The sequence below is a fragment of the Neophocaena asiaeorientalis genome, unplaced genomic scaffold, assembly GCF_003031525.2.
Source record: "Neophocaena asiaeorientalis asiaeorientalis breed wild unplaced genomic scaffold, Neophocaena_asiaeorientalis_V1.1 scaffold223, whole genome shotgun sequence".
In the NCBI taxonomy this organism is placed as follows: Eukaryota; Metazoa; Chordata; class Mammalia; order Artiodactyla; family Phocoenidae; genus Neophocaena; species Neophocaena asiaeorientalis.
Window position 1 is genome coordinate 1,976,030 of NW_020175045.1, and position 21,413 is coordinate 1,997,442.

General features: G+C 56.9%; 1 protein-coding gene across 8 annotated transcripts in view; it reads left to right on the forward strand.

Annotated features, from left to right (window-relative positions):
* The window catches only part of CARD11 (caspase recruitment domain family member 11), a 96,086-nt gene that overhangs the window by 64,309 nt on the left and 10,364 nt on the right, over window positions 1-21,413 (forward strand). For 7 of the 8 annotated variants that reach the window (XR_003005724.1, XM_024763465.1, XM_024763471.1 and 4 more), the window contains 15 exons: window positions 1,308-1,520; window positions 2,953-3,090; window positions 4,179-4,504; window positions 7,353-7,532; window positions 8,416-8,568; window positions 9,002-9,127; window positions 9,675-9,872; window positions 11,753-11,929; window positions 12,854-12,905; window positions 14,078-14,160; window positions 15,158-15,258; window positions 16,275-16,327; window positions 18,450-18,582; window positions 19,156-19,357; window positions 19,781-19,907. Coding sequence is in view for 7 of the 8 variants with exons in the window: in XM_024763465.1 (XP_024619233.1) it covers window positions 1,308-1,520; window positions 2,953-3,090; window positions 4,179-4,504; window positions 7,353-7,532; window positions 8,416-8,568; window positions 9,002-9,127; window positions 9,675-9,872; window positions 11,753-11,929; window positions 12,854-12,905; window positions 14,078-14,160; window positions 15,158-15,258; window positions 16,275-16,327; window positions 18,450-18,582; window positions 19,156-19,357; window positions 19,781-19,907 (2,262 nt within the window). In the remaining variant the exon portion in view is untranslated. The remainder of the gene's footprint in view (window positions 1-1,307; window positions 1,521-2,952; window positions 3,091-4,178; window positions 4,505-7,352; window positions 7,533-8,415; window positions 8,569-9,001; window positions 9,128-9,674; window positions 9,873-11,752; window positions 11,930-12,853; window positions 12,906-14,077; window positions 14,161-15,157; window positions 15,259-16,274; window positions 16,328-18,449; window positions 18,583-19,155; window positions 19,358-19,780; window positions 19,908-21,413) is intronic. The other variant, XM_024763469.1, reaches the window with a different exon arrangement.

Below are 21,413 nucleotides of genomic sequence, written 5' to 3' on the forward strand. Positions count from 1 at the left end.
AAAGATGCTCTATGTCATTAGTTCGTAGGGAAATACAAATCGAAACCACAGTGAAATACCACTTCCCAGCCATTCAGATGGCTGTACTAAACACGATGGACAAGAATAATTGTTGACAATTAGAACCTCATACATTGCTAGCAGGAATAGATTAGGACCTCATACATTGCTAGCAGGAATAGATTAGGACCTCATACATTGCTAGCAGGAATAGATTAGGACCTCATACATTGCTAGCAGGAATAGATTAGGACCTCATACAAGGAATGTAAAATGGCGCAGCCACTTTGGGAAACAGTTTAGCAGTTCCTCAAAATGTTAAACATAGAGTTACCTTATGGCTCATCGGTTCCATTTCTGCATATCTGCTCAAGGGAAATAAAAACGTGTACATGAATCTTCATAGTAGCATAATTCGTAATAACCAAATAACCCAAAGTCATCAATGGACGAATAAACAAGATGTGATATATCCATACAATGAAAAAGGATTCCTCAATAAAAAGTACTGAAACATGCTACATACAACATGGATGAACCTTGAAAAGAAGCCAGGCACCAAAGACCACATGTTGTACGATCCCATTTAAGTGAAATGTCCAGAACAGGCGAGTCTACAGAGACAGAAGATAGATTAGTGGCTGCCTAAGGTTGGAGGAGCAGGTATTGGAGGGAAGTGACTACTGAAGGGTATGAAGTTTCTTTGGGGGGGGATGAAAATGTTCTAAAACTAATTGTGCCGATGGTTGTACAACTCTGGGACTGTACTAAGAAGCATTGACGTGTACACTTTTAAAAGGTGAATTGTACGGTACCTGAACTATATCTCAACAAAGCTGTTTTTAAAAATGAATGAATTAGGTCTGTATGTATCAACCTAGATAAATCTCAGCAAATGCAGAGAGGAAAAAGCAAGTTGAAAAAGGAAACAGGAAAGCATATAGTATGATGCCATTTATGTGAAACCGTAAAACAAAAAGTATAGCATATATTGTTTTTGGAAATATAAATTCTTCGTAAGATATAAAAACTTGGAAGGAAAAGATATACTCCAACTACAAAATTCTCCCTCTCTCCCTATAATTTTTGTTTTAATTTTATGGCTTATCCATCCATTGTTTGTGTTTAGTACGTAAAGAAATATATGTCTCTTCCTATCCCTTTCTTTCTCAAATAAAAGGTAGAATATATATGTTTTTCTCTACTGTTTTTTCACTTAACGGTGGATACCGGAGATCTCTTCAAAGTTTATAGAGCTAGTCCAGTGAGGCTGTTCTATTAACCTTGCTGGGGTTTATGTCTAAAAGGAGGGGCGCCAGAGATGGACGACTACATGCAGACACTGAAGGATGAAGAGGATGCCCTGTGGGAGAATGTGGAGTGCAACAGGCACATGCTAAGCCGCTACATCAACCCAGCCAAGCTCACCCCCTACCTGCGCCAGTGCAAGGTCATTGACGAACAAGATGAAGATGAAGTGCTTAATGCTCCCATGCTGCCGTCCAAGATCAACCGGGCAGGTAACCTCAGGAGACAACGTACAGTTAGCTGTAGCAAAATGACGTTTCTCTCAGGCAGGGATGTTTAACTGGAGTCCGTAGACCTCTCCCCCCCCGGTCCCCCACCAAACTGTCCACGGGTAGAGAGGGTCTATTAACTTGGTGGGGGGGCAATTACATCTTTATTTTACCAACCTAAGACTTAGCATTCCCTTCAGTTATGGATGCAGGTAGGCAACAAATCACGATGATTAGCAATACCTGTGTCTTTGTCAACAGTAAACATTACGGATACCTTCTTATCACATTACAGCTATTACAGATTTCCAAAATATCATTTATACTCATCTTTCCCTTGAAATTACAGTCGTTATTAGACCTGCCAAGAGATTGGCTTATTTGATGCATTAATAAAGAAGCACATTTGTTTACTGAGTCGCAAATTTAATATTTGTTAACGTATCTTATTACGATTGATTCCCTTTGTAATCCAATGCATTTTATCTGTCTGAAAATGTTATTCTGGTAAAGGGTCCATAGGCTTTTCCAGACTGCCTAGGGGTCCATGACACTTTATCACATTCATTAAAGGTAGGTAGTAAGTGTGGTTTGTGAACATTTTTTTGGTTTTATATACATCTGTGTGTGCATTCACATATATGTTTGTAGCAAAATATGTCTTTGTGTGTAAGCACACGGTCACAATGTAAAATACATCTCTTTCTGTGGTTCACAGTTTAAGAGGGTTGCCTCTTAAACTCACTTGCCCACAGTATGACTGGTGATAAGTAGCTCATATGCTATGACTCTCCTTTGCATACCTGACAAACATCACTAATCCCAGCATGTTTTCCTCCTGAGCCTGGATGTAACTTTAGAATCCGGGCCGCTGTGACAAACAGGTGACACAAGATGAAATTTATTTATTATGTCTACCCTAGGGGAAGGATTGAGTTTTAGGACCTCAAGGGAAGAAACAGCTGAAAAACGTTCCCAGGCTATGTGATAATCCCACTGAAGAACATGGAGCTATTCCTGCTTCCTAGGACTTTTCCTAGCTCCCCACCCAAATACTTATCTTCCTGGTCTGAATCCCAGAGAACCATATATTATTCCATAACCACTGCTGTACATCCATCCTCCTTCGATCACAGACGCCTGTGTGGTTAATTGTAGCCCTGGTCAGTTGGGAAGCTCTTTAAGACTGTTGGTTTCCTATGGCTGCTTCTGGTTCCACCAGTCTTTGGGGGAAAGGAAACTAACACTCACAATCCCTGCCGAGGGCCTGGCACTTCGATTTACATTAGCCGGACTGTAAGATATAACTCAGGAGTGACAGGGTGTGGTGAGACTCTCTTCTTAAGAGTGTACTGTCTGGATGTGAGCCCAGCATAAGACTGGACTCGGAGACATGGACGCTTCTGACCACCGAGTGATTTGGCCTTTCCTCTAGGCCGACTGCTGGACATTCTCCATACGAAGGGGCAAAGGGGCTACGTGGCCTTCTTGGAGAGTCTGGAATTTTACTACCCAGAATTGTACAAACTGGTGACCGGAAAGGAACCCACTCGTAGATTCTCCACCATTGTGGGTAAGTGGCTTTACCATCAGCATTCGGACTGTGATGGGAGGGGTGTGTGTGTGTGTGTGTGTGTGTCAGTGGTGAGACAGCTCTAAGGTTATGGATCTGTGACGTCAGGACAGTGCCCCAGTGGCACTTAGGAACTGTCGACCACTTATTTCTGCCTGATGATGAAATGTAGGTCACAGAGGGACAAACTGACTCAAGGGAAGTGGGTGTTTACTGAACATCCGCCATGAGTGTTGGGGGGGTGGAACTCCCCCTACCCTCTTCATCTTGTCCTTTCCTTTGCCTACCCTCCTGCCAGTATCCCATGAACCAGAGCCCGTGGTCATCTTGTCATCTTAATTTTCCTTCCTAAGTATTCTTAAATCAGTCTTTTCTCCATATACACCCCTATCCTAGTCAAGACCCATACAACCCTATCAGCTCTTTATATCCATTCCTGCTCTGATCCAATGAGTTCTCTACTCCTCATGTCACCCTCCCCTACTTAAAACCTTTCAGTGGCTTTCCATTGTTGCCATCTAGAGACCCCAGTGCAGCCCACGGGGACCCTACGTGGTCCAGCCCCTGATGACACTCCCAGCCTCACCTTTCTGCCTCTCCCTCTCTCTGAGCTCCAGCCACTTCGGTCTTCCTTCAGTTTCTGAAATGTGCCAGGTTCCTCTTCCCTTCCCGTAGGACCTTGGCAATGTTGTTCCACCTTCCTAGAATGTGTTTTCTCTCCTCAATAGCTCATCCATCGGGAGCCTCCTCTAATGCCTCTGTCCACTCAGCTGGATCTGGTCCCCCCCCACCCCATTACACACTCTCACAGTCCCCTATACCTTTACTTTGTGCAGTCCTCTCGATCTGTAGCTACATTTGCGTGTGATCACTTGTTTTTTTGATGTCTGTCTCCCTTGCCAGACATAAGCTCTACCGGGACCAAGGCTGTCTTGCGCACCCTGAATCCCCGGTGCCTGATGGGTAGTAAGAGCTCAGTAAAATGTTGGTGAGTGAATGAGGGAACGAATGACACCTGCCCCACGTCTGGAACCCCCTTCTTCCCCTCCCCAGTCCTCAGGCCTGACTGGGTGCCCCCCTCTCCACAGTGGAGGAGGGCCACGAGGGCCTCACGCACTTCCTGATGAACGAGGTCATCAAGTTGCAACAGCAGATGAAGGCCAAGGACCTGCAGCGGTGTGAGCTGCTGGCCAAGTCACGACAGCTGGAGGACGACAGGAAGCAGCTGACGCTGACACAGGTGGAGCTGCTGACCTTCCGGGACCGGTACTACAAGATGAAGGAGGAGCGGGACAGCTACAACGACGAGCTGGTCAAGGTGAAGGATGACAACTACAACTTGGCCATGCGCTACGCCCAGCTCAGCGAAGAGAAAAACATGGCGGTCATGCGGAGCCGGGACCTCCAACTCGAGGTGAGGGGCACGTGGCGGGAGCTGCTGGGCCGAAGTGAGTGAGCGGGAAGCGAAGGCCACCGGGGCAAAGACCACCAGGCAGGCAGGCGCAGGGTTTAACACCTGGCCGGGTGAGGGAGAAAGGAAGACGCGGGAGTTCCGGCAGCCTAGATCGACTGTGCACGTGCGCTCGCCAACCCAGCGAGGCTCGGCGCCGGTTTAGCGCCCAGATCCACCGCGCGTGTCTGCACATGCGCACAGGCCCGGTGAGCTTGCCCTCCTGCTCAGGAGCCCTCCAGGCCCCTGTGCGCATGTGCAGACTTGCGCACCCGGACTCGGCGGAGCTTCCCACTTGCTCCGGAGCGAGGACCCGCTAGGCACGTGAACCAGAGATGCGTACGTGGGCCCAGCTCATGGGCCCTGCACCCGTGCTGGGTGAGGGGGGCGATGGAGGATTCAGGGGCCTGCCCAGCTCTATGGCCCTCGGGAAAATTAGCGAGGAGATGGGCACAGCACCTGTCCCGTGGATTCATGAGATCCTTGAGGCCAGGACTCTGCCCTTCACAGCTGTATCCACAAAGCGCAGCATGGCACAGTGGAATAGTCACTTATCCGTGAACAATCCAGCAGCCAAATGATAGATGTCATTAACGAGTTTACTTCCAAAAGGGAGATGGAGAAGGGAATTGCTTCACTCATCCACCGCCTTGCACCAGCCTCTTTTCCAGCGATACATAACTCAGAACGAAGCCCCGCTGTCATGGAGCTCACATTCTAATCAGAAAAGAAATGCGTCAATCGCTGGTAGTAATAAGTGCTATTAAGAAGAGGGAGAAAAGAGTTTCGGGATAGTGAGTGAGGGTTGCCGTTTTAAATAGGATGGTCAGGAAGCGTTCCTGAGAAGGAGACACAGGAGCAGAGATCTGAGGAAAGGGAGGAGCCAGCCCTGCAAGTCTCAGGGGAAGAGCAAGTGCAAAGGCCCCAGGTAGCGGCCATGCGTGGTGTTTTTGAGAAACAGCAGGAGAGCCAGTGGGGCTGGAGCCGAATGAGCAAATGGGAGACGGCCAGGGTGCAGATCCTGGGGGCTTGGTAAGAACTTTGCAATTTATTCCAGTAGTGATGGAAGCCACTGAGGGATTGAGAGCTGCGAGTGACAACTGATTTATATCTAGAAAGGTCACTCTGGCTGCTGGGTGGAAAATAGACCCTCAGAATATTTATTAAGCACCTGCCATGTGTGAGGCACGGTGCTAAGCACTGTGGGGGACATAGGCATAAATAACCTGATTTGTGCTCAGGTCACTTATAATTTAGTTGAACCAGACAGATCAGTAAACAGTCCACTAGAATTCAGGTGGATTGAGTCAGCGACGTAGCAGGCAAAAAGCAAGAGCTTCGAAATCCTTTGGATTTGACTTCAAATCTGACTTCTTCTGGCTTTACCACTTAGTTGGTTCTTGGCCTCACTTTCCTCATTCGTAAATGCCAGTTACATGGAAATGAAAATTATACCTACGCCCTAGGATTGCTGAGGTGCTGAAATATGTCTTTGGCAAGATGGCTGACCTAGTAAGCACTCACTTTGTGTCCACTTGGATGGGACTGGGGATCTGGACCCAGAACAGGTCACTTGGGTTCATCTTCCAAGACTGAGGAGGAGTGTGTGTGTGTGTGTGTGTGAGTGTGACCAGGAAGCAAGGTTCCTGTGCTGTCTCATGTAGGGTTTGGTGGTGTTAACCTGTGGCGGAGGTGTAAAACTTTCTCTCCTAGAACTTTCTCCTGTTTTATGTTTTTCTGGCCATATAGTAACAGTGAGAAACCATATCTAGAACTTAAAAGAACATCTGGCCAGCTGAGTGCTAGGCCGTTTCTCAGGCCCAGGCTGCTTCCCTGCATTCCTCTTTGCTCCTTCCCTCAGACCACGGGCGTACAGCCGAGGTCCCTTCCTTGCTGAAGCCACCACCCTCTACCTGCCAGATTTCTTGAGATGTTCCTCGCATAAGCCTAGAATTGAAAAAGGACACTCACCCATTTGGTACCCTCTTCCTTGCAGACCTTGAAAACAATCTTCCTCTTCTAGGTGTTTTACCAAGGCTGATCAGTTTGGGGAAGCAGCCAGGCTAAGTCACAGAGGTTTAAGAAGCTTCCTCCTGGTCTCAGTTCCTCACACTCGCCTCCTGGGTGAAGCTCAGCACAGCTGGAGAAGTTGTCCCATTTCCAGGGGTAGTAACTGCCTCCTCCTCCAGGAAGCCACTCTTTCTTACACACTAGGTCTGGGCAGGTCCTTTAGGCCAGAGATCCTGTCAGTGGCAGCAATGCCATTTGTTCAACTAAATCTTGTGTGAAACACAAGAGGCCAAAACATGTACATGTGCAGAACTACTGTGGGATGTGAAGTCAGGGTGGGGCCCGGATCCCCCCCGCCGCCCCGCATCTCTTTGCTCCCTGCGATAACACGAGGGTTCTTGAGGGGATCTTGACTTCTGAGGATCAGAGTTTGGAACCCATCCTAAAAGACCTTTAAAATGGATAACATACCTCGGGGAAACACCAGGTTGGGTACCTTTGATCCTAGTCTGTAATCTGTTCCACTCCACAAAAGTTGCCTGAGGGATTCTTCCAGGGGACGTAACTGCTTTAGAACTGTTCTAAATTAATGGATCAGGGCCCTCTTCCTCAACAAGGAGGGGGTGGTTTGTTTCCCTAGAAGAGGTTTCTTTGAGGCCTTCTCTGTCACCAACTGGAGGAAGGAGAGAGGGGGGCAGAGCACAGCTCATGCTGGAAGTCCAGTAGGATCTGGGAGGCACTGCCTTTTCTGAATGTCTCCTGCCAACTGCGTTCTCCCCTCCGCACCCTGTGGGTGTTTCAGATCGACCAGCTCAAGCATCGATTGAATAAGATGGAGGAGGAATGCAAGCTGGAGAGGAATCAGTCGCTGAAACTAAAGAACGACATCGAGAACCGGCCCAAGAAGGAGCAAGTTCTGGAGCTGGAGCGGGAGAACGAGATGCTGAAGACCAAAATCCAGGAGCTGCAGTCCATCATCCAGGTGAGGGCCAGTGCGGGCACAGTGGGCGCAAGGGAGGATGAGGGTCGGGGACCACAGAGAATTCGTGTCGTCCTTGGGCACCTTAGTCCCTCCTCTGTCAGCGGGGGTGACCACACCACCCACTTCTCAGAGGCACGACATTATGTGAGATAAAACTTGTGGCGATGTTCCCTCGGCTGAATCACTCTGTGAAAATCACCATTCACACAAAATCACTGCCCTGGGTGCTGTGAGAAAAGTACATCCGAGAAATCTTCTTGCCTTAAAGATTTCTAGAAACTCAACTCTCAGCTCTGTGTGATTTGTTAAAACTTCAGGAGCCTCCCCCCACCTTTGCCATCACAGAATCATCTGTAGGTACCGAGGAATAATAGCCCAAAACACATACGCAGGGAAAGAAAAAAGGCACCCGCCCCTTCCTCTGGAATGATTCCCCCCGCCCCCCAGGACTGGCTGCCTGGCGCGGAAGGCTCTCGTTCAGAGCAGAGGATGCGTCCCGGTTTAGTCGGAGAGATTAGTTGGTATTTCAGGGGAGGCATCTGGAAGGCAGATCAGCCCTCTCTTTGTTGTCACCTGTGAAGTGTGTGGAGAGGCAGCAAGTGCTCCTCTGAGCTCTGATAAGAGCCGGGGCAGAACAACAGGCATCGGGATGTTTTTTATGCTTCTTTCCAGGTGATAAAATTCGTAAATAATAAGCTGCTTAGGGACCCCGAGAGACAGCGACCCTTGCCTCTCTCTGCTTCCCTGGCACAAAACCTTCCGCTCGCTCAGTGTGTCGCCGGCACTTTCGTCTGCCGCCTTCCCGGGCCCCACGCTCCCTGCCCTCCCCCTGCCCCCAGCACCGTTAAACGTTCCCCCACTTCCGCACTCCCCGCCCGCCCAGGCCGGGAAGCGCAGCCTGCCAGACTCGGACAAGGCCATCCTGGACATCCTGGAGCATGACCGCAAGGAGGCCCTGGAGGACCGACAGGAGCTCGTCAACAAGATCTACAACCTGCAGGAGGAGGTCCGCCAGGCGGAGGAGCTGAGGGACAAGGTGGGCCCCATGGGCGGTCGGGGCAGCACCCACCCAGCTGACACCCTCGGGCCGGGAGCCCCTGTGCACGGATGTGTGTTAGTGGAACCTCCAGAGCCCACGCTCTCTTCCAGGGACCAGGTCTGGCCCCTGGTGTAAATTCCCTGTGCGTCAGCGCGACACCCGTCTCCCCCCGGCTGAAGGCCACGGGAGGGCGCACCCGGCGTCCACCCTGTCTCCCGCTCATTCCCTGGCACGTAGTAGGTCCACAGCAAATCTCCGTTGGTGGACTGGCCTTTTACCTTGGTCCCTTCTGGTCAGAGAGCTGACTCTCACAAGGTCAGGCCCTGTGGGGAGGCGCAGGCCGGCTCCGGGAAGACGCAGCCAGAAAATGGCTCTCGGCCCCGATAGGTGACCGCTTGACGCGTGTGTCGATCTCCCCCTGTGCTCGCAGTACCTGGAGGAGAAAGAGGACCTGCAGCTGAAGTGCTCGACCCTGGGGAAGGACTGCGAGATGTACAAGCACCGCATGAACACCCTAATGCTGCAGCTGGAGGAGGTAGAGCGGGAGCGCGACCAGGTACGGGCCGCCCGGGGCGGCTGCGCGGCAGGCCTGCGGGCTCCGGGCCGTGGGGCCCAGCGGGAGGTTTTGTCCGGGGCAGTGTCGTTAACTCCGCTGGAATCACTCGTGAATCCATCTTGCCTGCTTCCGTTCCCAAAGTGAATTCTATCCCAGTTCGTTGAATAGCATGGGGGCCTGAGCTGGACCCTGGCGGCCTGGGCTTTAGAGTAAGATGGCCAGGTCCAGACCCCGTCACTCTTCAGACGCGTGGCTGCAGGCGAGCTGCCACTCCCTGGAGGCCTCGTCTGTGAAGTGGGAATGATAATAATGGCGCCACTCGCTAGGGCGGAGGGTGGGCTCCAAGAGACACAGCCGAGGCTGGACAGACGGGGGCTGTGACGTGTTGTTCAGGATGGTATCGACTGAAACACCCAAGGGTCAGGGTCCAGGAGAGGGCCAGAGGCCGTGGAACTGACACATGGGCTGGGGAGCGGGCGTCTGGGTGTGACTTGGGAGCGTCGGGGCGAAGAGCCAATCGGCCTCGTCCCTCTCCTCCTCCGGGCAGGCCTTCCATTCCCGGGACGAGGCGCAGACCCAGTACTCCCAGTGCTTAATCGAAAAGGACAAGTACAGGAAACAGATCCGCGAGCTGGAGGAGAAGAACGATGAGATGAGGATTGAGATGGTCCGGCGGGAAGCCTGCATCGTGAACCTGGAGAGCAAACTCCGGCGCCTCTCCAAGGACAGCGGCAGCCTCGAGCAGGTGGGGCTGGCCGGGCGCGTGCACTCCCGCGAGGAAGCACACCCTTCCCTCCCGCACCCAGAGCAGCCGTGCCCCTGAACCGCGTGTGTCTGGGTCGTGATGAGTAGAAGCCGCTCATTTTGAAGCTAGAAGAGGCAGGACGAAACCCTGGCCCGGCCGCTTGCTGGCCGGGTGATCTCGGGCAAGTCACTCCCGCGTTAGAACCGCAGGTCCTCCTCGGGGGACCTCTGTCGGCCGTCAGCCTGCCCCTGGGTTTCCTTAAACCCCTCTGGACGGTCATCGGGTGTAAGACGCCCTGCTCCCATTAAAGTCAGTAGGGCCTGTAAGGAAACCGTCATTTATCTCGATATGAAGTTCAGGCACGTGTCACGGCGGGGCCCCAGGCGCCCCGAAGTGAGCGATGCCGTGATGCGGGCAGATAGATGATACTATCACTCTCGTAGCTGTGGGCTTGGGTGCCTGTGTCTGCAGGTACCGTGCTAAGCGCCCTCTGTGCCGCAGGACTGCCCGCCAGGACAGTAAGATCGCTGTCTTCCTTGGCGAAGGGTAGAATCCAGACACAAGCAGCTGAGTAACTTCCCCGAGGGCATCGCTAGTCAGTCACCCAGGGAAACCAGGATCGGACCCACCCTCCCAGCCCCTCGCCCAGAGGACTCAGATCTAGTGCTGGACGCAGATCCAGGAGCGTGACATTTCAACGCAAGTGTTGTAAATTACGCATTGAAGGGGCGCTGTAGGCGCCCAGGGGTGGAGGCCTCCATTCTGTCAGGGTTCCGGGAAAGACTCCCTACAGGAGAAGCCAGCCTCGGGACCTCCATTTGGAATGCTGTCCCCGGACTTCACCTGGCCAAGTTCTGACCCCCTTCTGGGGTTGGCTGAAGTGTCAACTTCCTCAGCTAGGCCTTTGCCGGTTCCTGATGGAAACCAGGAGCCTCTGTGTTATGCCCTCAACTTCTGCGCGTTTCCTACAGTTTGTAGTGACGCAGAAGCTCCGTGTAGGCCCCTCTGTCTGTCCAACGTGTAGCACAGGGCCAGGCACAGGGTGGACCCTCGGGGAGCATCTGCTGAATTTATGAACGAAAGCTGTGACAGCGCCTGGCTAGGTGAGGAAAGATGGGGCTGTATTCCAGCCCACGGGGACACCACGAGCAAAGGCCTGGAGGTGTGACACCCATGGCATGCCGTCGGCAGGCCGCGCTTGGCAGGTCTGTCATCCATGGAGTGGGAGGCGGGGACAGGCAGGAGGTGGGCTGGAGCGGGTAGCAGGAGGGAGCCGACTGGGCCCGTCGGCTAGGGAGGCTGGTCGTGAGTTATTCTTGGACGTGAAGGATTTTGTGCGGGGAAGTAAGGCCAAAAGCTTTGGGTTTGGAGGCAGTGTAGCATGAGGGTGTTACGTGGCCTTGAGGGGACCAACCAGAAGTTATTTACTATTCTTGCACCTCAGCTTCAGATAACGGCTGTAAGTTACTTAGGACAGTACCTGGCCCCGTTGTTATCATTATCCAGGCATTCAGCAACATTTCTTAGATTTGTAGCTTAGGCCTAGGGCCTGAAATTGTGGATCTGGTGGTGGCGTATCAGATAAGGGGCCAACACCATCTGGGAGGCAGTTCCTCTACTACCGTAGAGAGCACAGTGCGAGGGTCTGCGCCAGGGCCCCGGCGGGAGGGAGATGGGGGCGGGGGTCTCGTGAGGAGGGTGGAGCTAGCGTGATAGGTCTTGGCATCGGGGTGGACGCGGGGGTCAGGAAAGAGGAAGAGGCCATCCGGAGCTTCAAGCTTGGGTGCCCGAGGGAGTGATGGCGCCAGTAGAGCTTGTTCCTGCGCGTGGCGGCAGCTCCTCCGTGCTCCGTCACGGACACGGCCTCCCCTTGTCTCCAGAGTTTGCCCAGGAACCTACCAGTGACCATCATCTCTCAGAACTTTGGGGACACCAGCCCCAGGACCAACGGTCAGGAGGCTGACGATTCTTCAACCTCAGAGGATTCGCCAGAGGACAGCCGCTACTTCCTGCCCTACCACCCGCCCAAGCGCAGGATGAACCTGAAGGGCATCCAGGTGCTTGCACGCAGCCGGGGAGGGCCATCCTGGGGCGGGGGTGGGGACCGGGGAGCTGGGGGCCCCCTGCACGCGGGGGAGGAGGCAGCTGGGCCTCACATGGTCCTGGGGCGGGTCTCGGACCCCTGAGGCGACTGGACCGCCCTCAGCCCTGTGAACGGAAACCGTGCCAGCTCTGTGCTTCTTGCTTGTTCCGGCGAATTCTCTCATCTCCTACGAATGTAGTACAGTTCAGAGAGAGGAGAGAGAATGATCTAAGCACGATCTCCAGATTCATCTGTTTACTCAACCAGTAGGTATTGAGCGCATATCGCGTGCTTACCGACGTCAGTGGCTTGTGATGGAGCTGGAGTTACAGCACTCATCCTACCTGCTTTGCTCTGTCTCTAGCGCACTCCATCAGCTGAGGAATGAATGAATGTGACTGAGTGAATGAGACGGTCTCACGCGCGGGGCCTGGCGGGGCCTCTGCTCTCCCCGCCCTCGCACACAGGGAGGGGAAGGCCTAGGGCGGCACCTCGGAGGCCGGCCTGGCACCGCCAGCACCTAAGGCCGGGGTGGCCGGGGCAGCTTCCCCGAAGCCTCGTCTGTTCCTGAAAACTCCCCCGCGCCGTGCAGCCAGTTCTGCTCAGCGTCACAATACCACCCCACCTCCACTCTCAGCCCTGGTACCATCCGAGCCACGTGGCAGCGCCTCCCGTGGGGCGGGCGTGTCTGTACCAGCGGCTGCCTGCGCCGGGCCAGGGGAGCCACGGCCGTGGGGCGTCCGTGGGCATGCTGCGCCCTCTGTGGTTCCTGCGGCCACGTGACGAGGGCGGCGTGGGCTCGCCTCGGTTTCTTTCTTGCCTCAGCGCCGGTGACGTGTGTCTCAGGCCTTGTTTGATTTGTGTCCTCTGTCTCCTTGCTTCCCCTCCCCTCTTTCAGCTGCAGAGGGCCAAATCCCCCATCAGCCTGAAGCGGACATCAGATCTTCAAGGTTAGTGAGACGCCCGGATCCCTCTCCTGTCTGTCACTCTGACTCTCGGTCCACCTGTTTCTCCCATCGTAGGCGTCGATCCTGCAAGGTTAACCCGGGAGGGGTCTCGGGGGCCCTGGGGCCCCGGGGTGGCAGGGTGTCCAGATGGTGATTACTGTTTGCTGTCATCGGAGAGGGCGGGAGCCCCGACCACGGAAACGTCACATCTGAGGTCCTCTCCCCGTGGGTCCGTCCGGAGCCCCGATACTTGGCCTCCCTCCCGGACTTCCAGGCAGGCAGTCCCTGGCATGGGAAGCCACCAGTTCACCCCTCAACCCCGGGTTCTCCGAGACACACTGTCCCCAGAATTCCTCTCACTCATCCTCAGCGCCACTCTGGAGCGACAGCTGGCTAGCGAGGGTTTGCCTGGGTGAACCGGGCACCTACTGTGTGCCAGGTGCTGGCAGGTCCACGTAGATGCTTCCAGAGCCCAGGTACTCGGGCAGGGCCATCGGTGAGGAGGTGGAATGTGGCCCTGGACACCCAAGAGAGCGGTTGGAAGAAGGCTGGAGAAGGATCTGTCAAGGAGGGCACGTGCAGACGGGGTCTAGAAAAGGGAGAATTGAGGTCGCTGGGCACGGCCTCCGGAAGGGCCCCCCGGGATGGAGCAGGAAGCCGAGACATGGATGTGCAGCCTGGAAAGTGTGTGATACAGAAAGCTGTGCTGCCTCCTGGGGTCAGAGCAGGACGGCGCCGGGAACGAGCCCGCAGAGGTTGACGGCCAGGCCTGAGTTCACGGGCTTCATCCCTCCGAGGAGAGCAGGGCAGCCAGGGGTCCAGATCTGGGCTGCGCCTGGTGGGGACACCGGGGGAAGGGGAGCCCTAAGGTGGGGGCCGAGCCACTTCCCTGGTGGCCAGTTCCACACGGAGTGCCAGCCGGGTTGCCCACCTTGGCCCTCAAGACAGAAGGCATCGTCCAGCCTTGATGAGGCCGCCCTGGGCCTGTGTGGGGGGAGGGACGTGGTGGTGAAAACACCCGGCTCTTCCTCAAGCGGAGGGGAGAGGAGGCCGCCCCCACACACACACAGGACGGCCCCAGGGACGCAGTGCCCCAGGGGCTCTCACTGACCCTGCCCTCCCCGTTCTCCCCCGCCCCTTCCGTCTGCTCCTCCTGCCCGATTCGCCGAGGACAGGGAGGGGACACGAAGAAGACGTCACGGACGCCAGCCCCAGCTCCTCCGGGTCGCTGCCCATCACCACCTCCTTCTCCAAGATGGTGAGCAGGGCCCTCAGCGCCGCTCCCCGTTCCGGCTCGGAGCTCGGGCCGGGCCCCCCACCCCGGCCTCGCCCGCCCCGCGGGCCCGGCCTGCTTGCTTTCCTCGCCCAGGGCTGCAGCCCAGGCCCTGCTCCATGTCTCCTGGCCTCGCAATGTATTTTCACCTTCTTGCCGCCTCCTTTCCCAATTTGACACTCGGTGGGCAGAAGAGACGGGCCTCCGCAGGGCTGCGGCGAGTGGCACAGGCGGCTGACGATCCTGCTGCCGCTTCTCAGCCCCTGGCGACTCCGGCAGCTGGAGGTGGGCAGCCGGTGGGGGCCGGAGCGGCAGAGCAAGGCCTGCCCGGCCCCCGCGCGCCTCCCTCCAGCCCACCTGGGCAGAGCGGTGTCACTCCCCCTAGCCAGGCGGCAGGAGGCGTGGGATTAGAAATTCTAACCCCAGGGGAAGCCCTGGGAAGCTGGTCAGCCACTCCAGCATCAGGCCCTGAAGGAGAGAGACGTGATAAGGAATGGCCCCTGTCTGAGCCCAGCTCTGGGAGGGGAAATCCCAGGCACTCAGTTCAGGCAGCCCTTGCTGGGAGCCAGCGGGCCTTGTCTCAGAGGGCCACCCTCCAGCAGCCGAGCTGTCTGCGTGGGCCTCCGCCAGCCCCTAAGGTCTTCCCCTCATCCAGAGCAGGTGCCCAAGGCTGGGCAGTTCTGGGGACAGAGAACCCCGCCCGTGCTGGGCACAAACAAGGACCGTCTCTCGGGCTCCCACCCGCCTCCCCGCTTCCTGTTCCCGGGACGAGCCGATGTGCCCCAGGCTTGGTGGCTTCGGCTGCCCCAGGCTGAGCGCGAGCCTTCTTCGGCCAAGGTCGCCGCTGAGAACCAGCTTGCGGGCGCACACTGCCTGCGTAGCAGGAGGGGACGCATCTGATTTAAACTTAGTCCGTGTGTATATAACATGTACGCCCGCGGAGGCACGGCTCCCCGTAACACATCTGTGTGCGTGTCTGAAGCAGCCCCATCGAAGCCGTTCCAGCATTATGTCAATCACGGCCGAGCCGCCAGGAAACGACTCCATCGTCAGACGCTGTAAGGAAGACGCGCCTCATCGGAGGTGGGTGACAGGTGGGGGGAGGGGGCGGGACGTGTTCCTGGTGCTTGTTGTGCCGCTCGGCACTTCACTAACTCGCCAGTCCTTAAGGGAAGCTCGAGATACAGGCAGGATGGTGCCCATTTTACAGATGGGCAAGCCGAGGCTCAGAGAAGGGACACGGCTTTCCCAGGGCCCCCCAGCTAGCCAGCAAATGACGAAACCAGCATCGCTTCGCCCCCTGCTACCGAGAGATCAGCTTTCTCCATCCCATGGTTCCAGAGCTTGGCTTTTTCTGCCAAAGAGTGAGAGACGCTGTGAATGTCCCCCTCATTGCTACCGTCTCTCCCCTTTCCTCACCTCGTGGAGGCCATCAGTGTCCCCATTGTGGAGACCACAGTAGAGATATGCCTGGGCATCCAGGTGTTTCCAGTCACCAGATATTTAGCATCGTACGTTCAGAGTCAGAGGTTTGCGGTGGTTCCTAGAAGGGCCAGACCAAGGAGTGGCCGGCGGGGCTGGATCTCCATCTTGGGTCCTGCCAGCCACCTGGCTTGGGCCTCATTACTGCATCACAGGAACCACACAGGAACAGCTCAGAACTCTTGGAACATGTGCCTCACTCCCGACCTGTCCTGTCTGAGGGAGGCTCAGCTGTTTGGGCCCGTCACACAATGCAGCCCGTTCGACTATAAACGCCGTTAGGCACTCTGCATCCAGGGAGAGGAATGAGTGGGAAGTAGCAGGTGGGGCTGTCGGGGACTCTGCTCAGCGGCTCTTCGTGTCCGTCCTCACACCAGCTAATGCGGCCTCTGCAGGCTCTGGGGCCGCCCTGCCCTCCCAGCAAAGCACCCAGCCTCGTGCAGCCCTCCCATGGCCCACAGCCCTCCACCCACCTGCCGACCTTCCTCTCCCGCCCATCCTGCCCTCTCAGAACCACAGCCTCTCAGACAGCCAGAACGTTCGGGAAGCCTCGCTCTCCCTTGCCCACCTGCACACACAGTCAGGAGAGCTCTCCTGTCCCCCCTTATGTCTTGCAGCACAGTTGAAGACGACAATGACAGCGGTGGCTTCGATGCCTTAGATCTTGACGGTGGGTACCCAGCAGGTCTGAGAGGCATTACAGGTGTGGTAGCCACGTCGGCCCCATCCTGACCTTCCAGCAGGGCCTGCCTGGGGCAAAGCCTGGCACACAGTAGGTCCTCAGGAAACGTGTGCAGAGTGGATTCCGAGAGGGCTGTCTGTGCACGAGGAAGACAGGCCTCCGCCCGTTGAGTGGCTTGGGCTGGGAGGCGCCTGAGGAGCCTGTCCTTTGTTCCGCAGACAGTAGGAACCATCGCGATGCTGAGTGTAGAATCCGAGTTAGGTCTGGGTTTTTAAGAAAGCATAGCTCTCGCGATCGTAGCCAAGCACTGTGATCCAGTTGCAGTGACTCTCAGCAGCTGTTTTCAGAGATGCTATTGTCGTCCTTGTTTTGCAGATGAAGAAACAGAGTCTTAGGGAGACTAAGGAGCAGTGTGGTGGAGGAGGGACTGGAAGCGGGGGGACCTCATAAGAAGCCAGGTGTTAATTAAGTTGTTAACCAACCTCGGCGGGACGAGTGGCAGGCATGGGGCTGGGGCCCTGGGATGGAGATGGGGCGGCAATTAAGGTTGGTTTTCATCCCCTGAAACTGTAGGTGTGGGGCAGGCAGGCACTGGGGAGACTGGAGGGGCCGTGGTAGCCCTGAACCCGACCCACGGGCAGAGCTGGTGTGATGGAGGGGATATTCCCTCGGCCCAGCACGTTGCCACGCAGAGCCAGAAACGAAGGCTCCGTCTCCAGGGAGTAAGCATGCACGCAGCACCCGCCAGCCACCACCCCTTGCAGCCGCGAGGCCCCTGCACCTCACCAGGCCCTGTTACAGCTGCATGGGACACAGAACCTGTGTCCCTGACTTCTTGCTGTGGCAGAGACTGTGGTGGCATAGTTGAGGACCAGTGGGGAGACCCCATGCAGATTTGCAGACCTGAGCTGCTGTTTTTTTTTTTTTTTTTTTTTGGGGGCAACGAACCCGCATCCCCTGCATCGGCAGGCGGACTCTCAACCGCTGCGCCACCAGGGAAGCCCCTATTTATTTATTTTATCATGTGTTTATTTTGGCCGCGCTGGGCCTTAGTTGCAGCATGCGGGATCTTTTAGTTGCGGCACGCAGACTCTTAGTTGCAGCATGTGGGATGTAGTTCCCAGACCAGGGATCAAACCTGGGCCCCCTGCATTGGGAGAGTAGGGTCTTACCCACTGGTCCACCAGGGAAGTCCCCAGACCTGAGCTTCTGACTGGATGGACAGGAGGGAGAAGAACAGGAAGGGTTCCGGCTTCTCGGGAGATGGCTCGGCGCCTTGGGATGGTGGCAGCGTCCTCGGGCCCCGAGGAGCTGGCAGCATGGAGCTGGGCCCAGAATCCTCCGGGCGTGGCCCGCCAGCCCCCTCGGTTCCAGGGCTCCCACCGGCCTGCCTCCACCCCTCGCCAGCTCAGGCTGCCAGCAGATAAAATGAAAGATTAGTGGCTCTCCTTAATTGGTGACCAGCAGCAGCTTTCACCTAATGGGCACCTAATCGAGGCTGGGTGATGGGAAGAGCTCCAGGAGTTTGGAAAGGGGAGAGCTGGGAAGAGAATTCTGGGCAGCCGTCCAGAGCATTTTGCAGTGTCGGGACAAATTCTCTCTGCAGAGAAGCCTTTGTTATCAGCCCAGAGCAGGGCTTGCAGATCTCCCGTCCCAGCGGCCTGAGCTGTGCAGGGTGGGCGTGTTTCCCTGGGGGGCTCGGGGTTCCGCCGAGTTGGGAGGAGAGGGGGCTTCCTTACTCCGTCCACACGCTGGTCCTGCAGCCCCGCCCCAGACCCGCCCCAGGCCGGTAGATGGTGGCTAGACCTGAGGTCCCCAGATGAAAATTTGGACCCCGATTCCAAAGCAGAGCAAGTGCCTGCTAATGGCGGCCCCTTTCCAGATGCCCCCTGGAGGCGGGGGAATGGCTCTGAAGGAGAGGTTGCCGGGACTGGACCCTATACCCCCCAGGGCCTCCAGGACCCGCTGACCGAGGCTGCTCCCTCATCCGGGGAGGGGGGAGGATTTGCCAGGAGGCAGAAAGGGAGGAGCCGCCTCGGCCACGTCAGGAAGGCCACGGGCCGCCCTCCCTCCTGCTCGGGGGCCTGAAGCGTCCTTTACGCCTTCGCAGATGACAGCCACGAGCGGTTCCCCTTTGGACCTCCCTCCACCCATTCCTCCTCTTCCTCGCACCAGTCTGAGGGCCTGGACGCCTACGACCTGGAGCAGGTCAACCTCATGTTTAGGAAGTTCTCTCTAGAAAGGTACCGAGGTCACGGGAGAGGGGAGGCTGGGCTGAGGGGCAGGGCTGAGGTGAAGGCTGCTCTCCCCTCGATCCCCTGCAGAGGGGATCGTCCAGGGCACCCGTATTCTAGAATCAGAGTCTGGGAATCATAGTGTCCCAAAATCCGAAATCACTACCCCTGACCCCCAGCCAGGCCCATGTAGGAAGGGGCCTGCCCGGGGCCACACAGCCCGGCAGAGGCAAGGAACGGGACTCTCGTGTCGGACCGGCCCCGGGCCCCGCCCGTGACTCCCCGAAGCCCGGTGGGCTGTGCCCACGCAGCCTTCCCGGTGTGCGAGGAGGGGCCAGCAGCCCTTGCATCCGTTGCAAGCAGCCGGGGCGTGTGCGACCTCCGTCTCCCGGTGGCAGTGTCTCCCGGGGCCCCTGCTTCTGGTGTGTGCTTGTGACAGCAGGAGCCGGTCGCCAACTCTCTCCTAAGGTGGCCGCTGCTGCGACTCCCCGGGGACGCTGCAGCCCAGGCCCCGCTCTCTGGGTGTCCCGGCCGGGAGTCCTAGCCACAGCTGCCTGACCCCCGTCTTATCTCCCGACGCAGACCCTTCCGGCCGTCTGTCACGTCCGTGGGGCACGTGCGGGGCCCCGGGCCCTCGGTGCAGCACAGCACGCTGAGCGGCGACAGCCTCATCTCCCAGCTCACGCTGCTCGGGGGCAACGCGCGCGGGAGCTTCGTCCACGCGGTCAAGCCGGGCTCCCTGGCCGAGAAGGCCGGCCTCCGCGAGGGCCACCAGCTGCTGCTGGTGAGGGGCTGGGGGCTGGGGGAGGCAGCAGTTCCGGTTCCTCTGCACATCTGCTGCTGACAGCGCAGGGACCCCCACCCCCACGCCTGCAATAAGCTGCGGATTCCCGGCCAGGAGGAGGGGTTGCCAGGGGGCGGGCCTGTCAGCTCCTCTCTGGAGGCCCCTCCCCGGGCCCTTCTCTCCACGACTCTTCGCTCGTGTTCCTAGAGCCTGTGCCCAGGCACACGCGCGCACACGTGCTCCGGGCGGTGGGCGGGAGGCACGTGAACCCCATTTAAGTGCGATGCTTTCTTCCCTCAGCAGCGCTGAGCTGGTCTTTGTTGAGGAGAGGTGCTTTTGTTCCCCGGCGGGGCAGTCTCACCCCCGCAGCTCCGCTCGCCTCGCCGTGGAGCCCAAGCAGGACAATGTGTCTTTGATATCTAGCTAGAAGGCTGCATCAAAGGCGAGAAGCAGAGCGTCCCCTTGGAGACGTGCACGAAGGAGGAGGTGCGCTGGACCGTCCAGAGGTGCAGTGGGCCCGTCACACTGCACTACAAGGTCAACCAGGAAGGTGAAGACCCCAGGCGGGGCGGGCGGTCCCTCCCCTCGCTCATCTGCTGGTCAGGAGGACTGAGGGGGCAGGCGTGGGGCGGGAGGGGCAGGCGCGCTGACACACGTGGGCACACACCTGCCCTGGCGCGCCTCGGGCCTCTGCCCCGCTCGCGGTGGAGGCAGCACATCCAGCCGCGAGCAGACTGCCTGGCCAGCTCCCCGCTCTCTCTGCGAGGCCGAGGTTTGGTTTTTCTCTCTCGGGCTTCCCGGCCCTGACGTAGGCAGAGAGTCTGGGGTGACCGTCCCTGCACCCGCGGGCCCACTGAGCCACACCGCGGCCGGGCCATCTGCTGCAGGACAGCCGGGCCTCACCCCCTTCTCATCTGGCCCCCCAGCAGCTTTTTCAGGGTGTCTCCTCTTTCTCGACCCAGACTCCTAGGCAGCGTCTTCCTTCTCCCCAACTCTGAGTTGTCGTTCTCACCTTTGGGGTTTTTCGTGCCTGATGATCTCTGCAGCTGGGTCTTGTTTTTAACCACCAGGGGCTCATGAATGTTTCAACAGAGCATAAATAGCCGCTCTCTCTCTAGCGGTTCCCCACTGCCGCCTGCTTGCCCTTCCCGGCAGTGCCCGGTCAGTGTGGAAGTTAGTGATGCCCTGTCCCCAGACACAGGGCCCAGCCTTCTCCTCCTGCAGGCGGGCTCCCCCGCTCTGCCAGGCCGGCATCCCAGCCCAGCAGCAAGTCTCCGGGCGCTGCCCTGCCCACCAGCCCCGGTGCCACAGAACCCAGTACGAGCAGAGCCCCCGGCTTTGTGTAGCAGCAGCCCTGCGTCTGGAATTCAGTGGAAGAAGGGTTCCCTCTGGCAGGATCCTGTCTGTAGGGCCCATCCTCCCGGGCGGTGGAGCCCTCAGATGGTGATTGATGTTAACCCCGCCCAGGTGGGTGGGAAGGGCCCAACCGGGAATCCCGTCTCTCCGTGATCAGACAGGCCTGCTGGCTCCAGTCTCCCTGGCGTGTGAGGTGTGGGGCCTGTGAGACGTAGCGTTTGAGGAGCTATTTCTGGGCCTGGCGATGAGGACTGTTCTAGCTTCCACCGTGTTACGGCTGTCTGCACGTGGGGCTGACTTCAGGATTTATGTTATGGATTTACGTCTTGGACGTTTGCTGAAAGTTACTGCATTTATTGTATTCATAGTTTTATGCCCTGCTTCCTTCCGAAAGGAGTCATAAAATTTCACACTAAAGGGCAATGGTGTTAACTAAGGTTAATACATGTGCCGTGGTCCTACCACTTCGGAAAACCATCCGGCGGTGTCTCCTAAAGCTGAATGTATACACAGTGACCTAGTAATTCCACTTCTGTGAATACATCCAAGGGAAATGAGTACATACGTCCACGAAGGTGTAAGAGCGGTCATAGCAGAGGTATCCGTAGTAGCTGGAAACGGGATAAATGTACACACCAGAGAAAGGATAAATCAGCACCACGTGGGATACTGTACAGCAATGAAGAACACACCGGACTTT